Below are 8,656 nucleotides of genomic sequence, written 5' to 3'. Positions count from 1 at the left end.
TTCCATTTTTTTATGTTTATGACTTAATTTTTAAATATGATAAATTATTATTGTGAAATCGTCAAATAGCAAAAAATGCAAAAAAAAATTAAATGATAAAATGTTTTGGTATTTTTTTGCTACCGTTCTATGCGATTCTCATAAGACGCACTTAAGTAAACTCGATCGGCGAATAACTTAGTATGTTTTTCAGTATTTTTTGTGTATTTATTGTGAAGTGCTTTCTTAACGTTTTAGTGGTTTTATGACTTACTATGATTTACATATAAAATATATAAATATATGTGAAAATATTTATAAATATTGAATTATTTATTTTTTTTATTTGATTTTATAACCAAGCCATATCTCTTTTTTTTTTACTTCGTATGGGCAGCAAGAGAAACTGAGTTGGGTATCAATTAAAATTGGAGTCGCGTGGCGATTAGCGCCATTAGTCGATATCCGCAATCGCTGAGGGCGCAGTCCAAATTTCCGGCGCAGCCCCTTTTTCCGTGTCTACACGCAGCGAAAAAGTGGGTAAGTCCTAAAAGTGCTTTCAGTATGTGCTAAATTTTCTTTTAAAGCTTGCATTTTGTATTGCAAGGCAAATAAATGTTTTTTTCTCTTTCTATATTAGCTAAGCTTTTTATAGTTATATATTATATATAGATATATTTTCTTTCAGTGTCAACTGAGGTCATTTTACCCGTGGATTCGGCGTTCGTTGCCCTTTTTTTTTGTTGGCTTTGCCGTGGATTTATTTATTGTTGTACTGTTTTCTGGGCCATAAACATTCGACTATGCAAGAAGAACAACAAATAAGAACATGAGAAACCTGGCTACAGAGAGAGAAAATCCAGTCGATTGAGGAGTTTTCATCTTCGAATATTTCCATCAATTGCTGTGCCATTGTAATCTTTAGTTTTTGATAAGGTTTTTATTGTATCGCAATTTTCGATTCAAAATCTGTTCTTTAACAATTACCAATTTTGAAGCAATTTCATTGCTTTCAAGTAAATGTTTCTGTTTTCGATGCAGTAAAATCATGTTTTTTCCTGTGTATACAGCTTCAACACCTAAACCTAGTCCAAATAGGGATAGGTGGGGAGTTCCTCATCCACCCGATCCACTGGTCGCACTTGCAGCGTCCGCCAAAGTTTCCTCTTGCCCGGCGCCGGCTTGTCCAGTTTCCCGCGGCTCTTTTGCAGATCATTGTAGGCCGGCGGCGGGGCATTCCGGAGCAGACCACCGCGGTTGCGGCGCACAGCTCTACGGACGGGCATCCGGATCGGGGTCAGCCAGCGCAGCTGCTCCTGGCGGCGTTTGTGGCGCTGCCGGAGTGTCCGGGAGGCGCAATACGGACGGACAGTGATGTAGAAGAAGACCTCGATCACCGAGAAGATGCTGAAGCCCATGAAAAGTCCCAAGAGACCGCCCGTATTTGCTGGTAAGTTAAAAGATTACCACAATTTATATAAGCTTGAATGAACTACTTTTCCACATTATAACTCTGATAAAAAGTATCTTAGTATTGGACACTTTGTCATAATGTTTCAAGTTGATTTGCAACAAACAAAACTCACACAAGAATTCAGTAAAGCCAAACATCTCGGACTTGGTGGTGCTGCGAAATATGTTGGTCATGTAGTAGAAGTGCAGGATCGAAATCTCGCTGGCGTTGCTATATGGTCCATGGAAGATATAGTCGGGCAGATTCTCGCCGGCCTGGAATCGTGGATCGGAAACGATCGAAGCCGTCGATATGGTGGCCTTGTAGGTGAGCTCAAAGCATCCCGGCCAGCAGCTCTCGCAGGATAGATTCGTCAGCGAGGACTCAATCTCGGTTTGTACCCGATCCGTGCACTGATTATCGTTGGGTCCACACACCCTGGCCTGCGGATCGATCCGTGGCAGGTAGTAGAGCACACAACTGCACTCGCGGAGCAACAACTTTGCCTCGCATTCCAGCTCGCAGTTCTTGCGCGAATACGTCCGGTAGTAGGCCAGGTCATTCTCATCGGAGAAGAGGCAGCGGCGCACCGATTTCTTGATGGACCGTATCGTGGGCAGGGCGTCCTCATAGATCGGTTCGATGGGTATTCGTGCCTCGCGTCCCGCGGTCACAACGAAGCCATAGTTGCTCACTTTCGGCAGTTCGGCGGGATTGTGAACGAGGACCTTGAAAGCGCATTTATGCATACAATAAATAGTTTACTGTTTAATGCTTTCTATCCCACCTTGAAGCCCACACTCATAGACTTGGTGCAGTAGTACTCCGCTATGGAGGCATTCAGCACAACGGTGAGACCCATGCGGATACCCGTGCCACCCGAGGTGCGCGGATAGTAGAACTCCGGTAAGTTGCGAGCGTAGCCCTTCTCCGGTGTCCAATCGATGGGCTCGTAGCGGGTATTCGGATGAGCCGTCTCCAGCCGCACATCGTCACTGTAATTCCGAATGAGATACGACGGATGCAAGGCATTGAAATTGCAGCACAGCCCATCGTCCGTCAGTATGGAGGTGAAGAGCCAGGAGCAGTCCTCCTCCCGCGATCCGTAGCTGCAGTACAGGAGCATTTTCTCGCACGGCTGGGCCACGTCCACCAGGATCGCCTTGAAGTACTTCCAGGTACCGATGTACGAGATGGTCGTGTCCCCGCCCTGGTCACACAGACCCATCAGCAGCGAGAAATTGGTGCTGCTGCGGCCAATAAGTTCCACTTTACTGAGCAACGCCTGGTTGAGATTACAGATCGTGATCGCCGGAAAGGGCATGTTGCTGGTCAGCTTTTGCTTGGCACTGGTCGATATGATTATGGGCGAGGCACTCCACTTCATGTACACGTTGGATATGAAGAATACGGACAGGATCACCACCAGCACGAAGGAAAGTCCAAAAAAAATGCTGAAAACGATACATGATAATGGAAATGCTGTACTTAATTGCATATACAATTTATGGTGAACTGATAATCTTTATATTATTTAAAATAGTATACAAGAACTTACCGTTCCGGAATGGTGATGCTCTCCTCGGCAATGTACTTCAATCCATGGAGAGTGCTGTTCTTCAGGTAGTAAACCACACTTCTCTTAATGGCCGCCCCGCTGCAGATGGTATTCGCATCGTCTTCCGATTCGGAATCCTTTTTGCACACCGAGGAGCCACTGTGGCGCCGCCTGCCTTCCGTCAACGTCCCCATGATGCACTGCGTCCGCACTTTTTGGGATCTGCACTATTTATAGGTCACTGCTAACTGCCAACCGACTGCACTTTCAGGTGCAATTCCATGGCGGTCATCAGCTTTAATCATATTGATCCAGAGCAAACACGGTCGTCCATTTGCAGTGATAACTGCCAAATTGATTTTAGCCACCCCGTTGCCATTCAGGAATTTGGAAAATCAAGTGGATGGCCAGAAAATACGATTACACCGAGGCAAATAAACTTTACACCTGAAAGTAAACATGGATACACGCACGCTCTTCAATACACATATTCTAGAAATATTATATACATATGAACGTGTTAAAAAGGATTAGAGCAGCACCTTTGCACCAAAGGCAATCATACTTTCACAAAAGTTTACAATTTAGCTGAACGCCATTAAAATTGCGATCAAGTTAATTGATGTGTAGTAAACACAAATATGAAAAACGGATGGAAGCCACAGCATACATTAAACTAAATTGGCCAAGATTTTTTATCACCACCAAATGTTCCAGCAAATAATAACGCATCCATTTCAAAACTCAAGGTGGCTAAATTCATTTAATAGGCATCTTTCGTGAGCCAGTTAAGTACTTCATAAATAATCTCCATCAGCCAGGGGCTGTTTTGCCACTCATCCATTTACATTGGCCTACTAATGGCAAGATATTTGGCTTTTCATTTGGTTTCTTTTTAGAATTATACATCTTCAATATTAAGCTTAATCTTCAGTAAAAATTCCAAATACTATAAAAAAAAAATTATCTAAGACCTTCCTTATTTCTATATTTACATAATCCATTAATAATCTTCTTAATTAATATTTTCAGTGATTTCCTTCATGCAATATACACAAAAAAATAAAATAAATGTTGTAAACTTTCATATTATACAACTTTTTCAATGTTCAACGTAAAAAGTAGTTAAAATACCTTTCACTCTATCATAGGATTCATCTTCTCCAAGGCTAGATAACCGCTTCCGGAAGAATTGCTCTTTCTAATTCGGGTTGAACTGAAAGAAGTCCACGTTGAGATCGAGAATAGCCTCTGTGTTGGGCGTTTCCTTCATGGTCAGGGCCTCCACGGCATTGTCGCTGGCATGATCGTAGCCGTGGTTCACGGTTGGAGCAGCAGTTGCCACTGGCGGCTGCATAAGATCGCTTACATTCCGCAGCAGACTCTCCTCGGAAGGCGGATGAAGTTGACCGCCCGCCGACAGATTAAGACGTTGTGCAGCCTCGTCAGTGAGTGGATCGTCCAGCGACATGCTCAGCTCTGCGTAGACCACCAGATTGCGGGCTCTTTCACTACCGCTGCCGGCAACCAAGGCGGCTCCCTCCGGTTCCGGCATCGGGACCAGCGGCGATTCCATGGCGGACATATCCAGGGCATACTGACCCTCGGGTATGCCCAAAACTCGTGCTATGCGTGCATTTACAAAATGCAATCCAGAGGTATTTCGTATAAGACGTTGGCTGCGCAACTGCAGCTGCTCCACAAAGTCGTTGAGTTCGTTCAGAAAGAGATCAGAGCGCTGTTCCTCGCTGAGATGCGAATGCCGTTGCAGTTGGGCGGTCAGAAGCCCGAACAGCGAGGGCGTGGACGGAGGAGGAGCTGTTGATGGTGCTGTAGCTGTTGCTGCAGCTGCAGGCGGTGGCTGCTCGCCCGGACGGGGCATGTGCTCTGGGAACTTGACAAAGTGACGCTGCAGACGGCGTCCCAGAAAGATCTTCCCACAGCCCGGACAAACGGCATTCTTGGGCACAGCTCGTTGAGTGGTTATTGTGGTCGGTTCCTGGCTTGTACTGACGCTGCTGCTGACAATCGTACTTTTGGGCGCTGGCATGGGTGCCCGGTAGTCCTTGTCGCGCAAGTCGGCCACCAGCATCTCCAGCAAGCGGGCAGAACTTGGCTCCACGGCAGGACCACTGGCCACGGGAGCGGGCTGTGGCATTGAGCTACGCACCTGGCGACCGGATCTGGTGCGATGGGTGTCGGCAGCAGGTTTCTGCTCCGCCACAGCTGGTTTTTTAGCCACAGGAGCTGTGGCAACCGCACTGGCTCTTTTCGATGGTCTTCCCACTTTGGGCGGTGGATTCAGAGCATTTTTCTCTATCGGCGGACTAATACCCATGCCGGCGGGATCCGGACAACGGTAAATCGTTATCTGCTGCGTCACAGCATCCGTGCGAATCACCTGATTGCGCTTTCTGCACAGGATTACAAGGTCACAGAGTGGGAAAGTTAATAAGAGCAACCAAAAAGGGCTTACTACGCACCGGTCGATGACTATGTGATCGTCTTTGGACAGCTTGTGCAGACTACAGGCCAGCTGGCCGAGAGTATCCTTCTCCCGCAGCAAATCGTCTCCAGTGACCGGCAAACCTCCGTCAGGCGCGGAATTCTCGGCAGTACTCTTGGCGGCCTCCTGCCGATCCTGCACAGAACCTGTCTTCTCCGGCAGCACCTGCAGGTCGGCCAGTACCGCGGGCTCCTCCAGGAGATGCTTCATTGGCCAGCCACGTTTGGTGGTTTTAAATAAACACAAAAAACAAATCAAATAACAAACCCGAATTTGGATTTGAAGGTGTTTGTGTTATTTTGGTATTTTTTAGAAGAACTAAGTACTTATTTAGTATATTCTTGTGACTAAGGTCACACAAATTGTTTGATTTAAATGTGTAAACACCTTGTGGTGAGAATAGACATGCTCATGCAGATTAGAAAACAAATCGATGAGTCTCGATTTTTACTCTCAAAAGAATTACTGTCATCACTCGCACTAACTTTTCAGATCACAATTACTAAGCGCAGGCTCATCAGACATCATCATAATTTAATCTATCATCATTTATATCCCAATTAAACTTTCGATATTAATCGCCTTCACTTGATATTCAACACAGCCATAGTCAAAGGCGTTAACCCGTTTTAAGCCTCAAATTCCGGATAATGTGTTTCAATTTGGAAAATTCGTGTAGGCGAAGAAAATGGCCGAGAACACGGGATTCATCAATGTGCCCTGGCAGCAGCACCGGCTGGGCGGGCGGTACACCAGGCCGTTCCCTTCGATGAGCCGCCCGAAATGCCTTGGCGTCTGCAGCATAAACGCTAGCCGGGATTATGTGGACGACGCCAGCCATGCCAGCTACCTGGCTGGCCAACCGTGGCCAGAGCTGCCGCTCGATCTCAACGATGGAATAGAGGATGTGATCCGCAAGCCCCTCGATCACATCAAACGGGATCTGGAATATATGCTGCTCTATATCAAGCATCACCAGAAGGAACTGCTCCGCAAGCGGAGCTCCGATCCGGGAAACCTCTTCTTGGACACCGACTTTATAACGTTGCGTGGTATTTTGCGGCAGATAATGTGCCTCCAGTATGATACTAATCGCACTTTCCGCATCAAGGCGACTCTCCTCAACGGCAGCGTCTATATGGCCAAAGAGGAAACGCCAGAGCAGCAGTGGGAGAACGAGAACATGAGCAAGAAACAGCTGGACATGTGCTCCTGGGGTTTCAAGTTTGAGCAGTACCTGACCAGTGCTCAGGCGCAGGGCAAGCCGATCACCAATGTGCCGGTCAACGAGGCAGAGGAGTTTATGGGCGTATATCGCGTGAACCTGGCCGGGATTGGGATACTCTACGGCGCCGAACTGGACTGTGTAGACAGCTTGGAGCCAGTGTGAGTTGTCCAGGGCTTAATGTCACTTATTGGTTTACAATTCTTTATTCGTAAATATACTTATACGAATCCCATTAGTGACTTCAACGATCCCAAAGTGCTCGACTCCTTGAATTTCGTGGAGCTGAAGACCAGCGCCTTCAATATGAACAGACACCAAATGCGCAGCTTCGATTCGTACAAGTCGGCCAACTGGTGGAGTCAGTCATTCCTGGTGGCCATCGATACGATATACGTGGGACTGCGCGACGCCAAGGGATTGGTGCAGAAGATCGATGAGATCGATGTACGTACACTGAACCACAACAAGCCGTGGAATTCATCGGCAATGGCTTGGTTCCTGGAGCAGTTCTTGCGCAATCTTAAGAAGCTGCTGGTGACCATTAACGATCCGTTTGCGGTGGTCCAGGTGACTTTTCAAGATAAGCGCGCCCACTATGAAGTGCTCCGCGGCCCGGAACACCAAATCCTGCCCGATTGGTATCGAGATTTGCTCAAGGCGACCACCTAATGCATTTGCACTGTATGACATTTGCTCTACAAGAGTAAGTCTGATTAATCATGGAATTAATCGTTTTTTATGATTCTCGTACGATATATACAGTTCGACTTAGAACTATTCAATTGAATGCATTAGTCACTTGAGGTCGTTGGTCTCCAGAAGGGGCACGGCGCTTGGTTCCAGCTTGGCACTGGTTGGGCCATAACGTCGTCTATCGGGCGGACTGCCGGCGGTGAAGCCGCCCATTCCAAATACGTGGCCTCCGCTGCCGCCGAGCGATTCGCGCTTCTCGATAACACAGTCAAAGAAGCGGGATAGTTTCACGGCATCAGTGGTTCCAGCGGCCAGACTCCGGTTGTCTCGGCAATTCAGCCAAATCTCCTCGGCGCCACACTTATCGGCTGGTGGATAATAAAATGGATGAATGTAAGGAGAAAACATTTGTCTTGTAGTATTTGGAGGCACCTATTCCGCCCGCCTTCTTCACCGCCGTCTTGGGCTGCCGCTTCTCGTCGATGAGGTCCAGTTTGGTGCCCATGACCAGGATGGGCGTTTGCGTGGCGCCTAGAAACTCCTCCATATCGAACCGGATGTGGCCATCCGTGCCGGAGGTGTTTGATGAGAAGCTGCTCAGTGGGGTGGACGGCGATGGGGGCATGGATGTGCCCCGCGATTTGTACGTATCCTTGCCCTCCTTGTTAACGATCTCATAAAGCCAGTCGAGCAACTGCTCCTGCGACTTGCCGTTGGTGAGGTCGTGCACCAGAATGATGCCATGGATGCCCGTGTAGAAGACGCTGCGAGTGTTTTTGTGGCTCAGCGAGCCTCCGACATCGAACAGCTCCACAAAGTAGGGACACTGGCGAGCGGTGCCCTCCTTGAACTCATGAATCTTCACCTGGATGTTGCAGCCCACTGTCCAGCCGGGACGGATGAGGGACTCGTTGTGGGCGATCAGATGCGTCAGGCAGGTCTTGCCCACACCTGAAGAGGCAATTCTCGAGGAGATTAGTGGCACGTAGAGCCTTTGGCGCCCATTATTTACCCGAATCGCCAACCACAACAATTCGCACCCGATTGTTCATCGCCATTTGATTGAGAAATTGCGGCCACAGCCACACTGGCATTTCGTAAAACTACTAAAAAATATAATAATATAAATTTCAGTAATAGTTAAACTATTAAGTAATGTAATTTCAAATGGAACTTAGTCCTTAAACTTTAAACAAATGCCTGTTCATTTAATCAATTAAATAATTTTGAAATATAAAT

The 8,656-nt window shown here is 47.2% G+C and overlaps 4 protein-coding genes across 7 annotated transcripts; 1 reads left to right on the top strand and 3 right to left on the bottom strand.

Moving 5' to 3' along the window:
* Nucleotides 1-899: 899 nt before the first annotated feature.
* Nucleotides 900-3,185, bottom strand: LOC6525593 (pickpocket protein 28). Its single transcript, XM_002101392.4, has 4 exons — nucleotides 2,991-3,185; nucleotides 2,220-2,886; nucleotides 1,566-2,160; nucleotides 900-1,426 (listed from the first exon to the last, which is right to left on the bottom strand). Exons 1-4 carry the CDS (start codon nucleotides 3,182-3,184, stop codon nucleotides 1,065-1,067), a joined length of 1,818 nt encoding a protein of 605 aa, XP_002101428.1. The 5' UTR covers nucleotide 3,185; the 3' UTR covers nucleotides 900-1,064.
* A 116-nt stretch (nucleotides 3,186-3,301) lies between these two features.
* LOC6525592 lies at nucleotides 3,302-5,804 on the bottom strand. Of its 2 annotated transcripts, XR_005562197.2 has the most exons (3): nucleotides 5,474-5,804; nucleotides 4,125-5,404; nucleotides 3,302-3,437 (listed from the first exon to the last, which is right to left on the bottom strand). XR_005562197.2 is itself a non-coding variant. In XM_002101391.3 (2 exons), the coding sequence occupies exons 1-2, from the start codon at nucleotides 5,704-5,706 to the stop codon at nucleotides 4,192-4,194; spliced, it is 1,446 nt and encodes a 481-aa protein (XP_002101427.1). In that variant the 5' UTR covers nucleotides 5,707-5,804; the 3' UTR covers nucleotides 3,726-4,191. The 2 variants fall into 2 exon arrangements, 1 of the variants encoding a protein (XP_002101427.1); XM_002101391.3 differs by lacking the exon at nucleotides 3,302-3,437 and having other exon boundaries at nucleotides 3,726-5,404.
* Nucleotides 5,805-5,978: 174 nt separating this feature from the next.
* LOC6525591 (decapping nuclease DXO homolog) lies at nucleotides 5,979-7,822 on the top strand. Of its 3 annotated transcripts, none has more exons than XM_002101390.3 (3): nucleotides 5,979-6,882; nucleotides 6,961-7,427; nucleotides 7,487-7,822. In XM_002101390.3, exons 1-2 carry the CDS (start codon nucleotides 6,185-6,187, stop codon nucleotides 7,391-7,393), a joined length of 1,131 nt encoding a protein of 376 aa, XP_002101426.1. In that variant the 5' UTR covers nucleotides 5,979-6,184; the 3' UTR covers nucleotides 7,394-7,427; nucleotides 7,487-7,822. The 3 variants fall into 3 exon arrangements, with proteins under 3 accessions (XP_002101426.1, XP_039233547.1, XP_015046377.1); XM_015190891.3 differs by having other exon boundaries at nucleotides 6,407-6,548; nucleotides 6,608-6,882; nucleotides 6,961-7,511; XM_039377613.2 differs by having other exon boundaries at nucleotides 6,961-7,511.
* LOC6525590 (rab-like protein 3) lies at nucleotides 7,442-8,584 on the bottom strand. The gene is made up of 3 exons (XM_002101389.4): nucleotides 8,430-8,584; nucleotides 7,850-8,368; nucleotides 7,442-7,785 (listed from the first exon to the last, which is right to left on the bottom strand). The coding sequence occupies exons 1-3, from the start codon at nucleotides 8,509-8,511 to the stop codon at nucleotides 7,520-7,522; spliced, it is 867 nt and encodes a 288-aa protein (XP_002101425.2). The 5' UTR covers nucleotides 8,512-8,584; the 3' UTR covers nucleotides 7,442-7,519.
* Between the last annotated feature and the right edge of the window lie 72 nt (nucleotides 8,585-8,656).

This window comes from Drosophila yakuba, chromosome X (assembly GCF_016746365.2).
Source record: "Drosophila yakuba strain Tai18E2 chromosome X, Prin_Dyak_Tai18E2_2.1, whole genome shotgun sequence".
Taxonomy (NCBI): Eukaryota; Metazoa; Arthropoda; class Insecta; order Diptera; family Drosophilidae; genus Drosophila; species Drosophila yakuba.
This window is presented reverse-complemented; position numbering and strand designations above follow the sequence as displayed.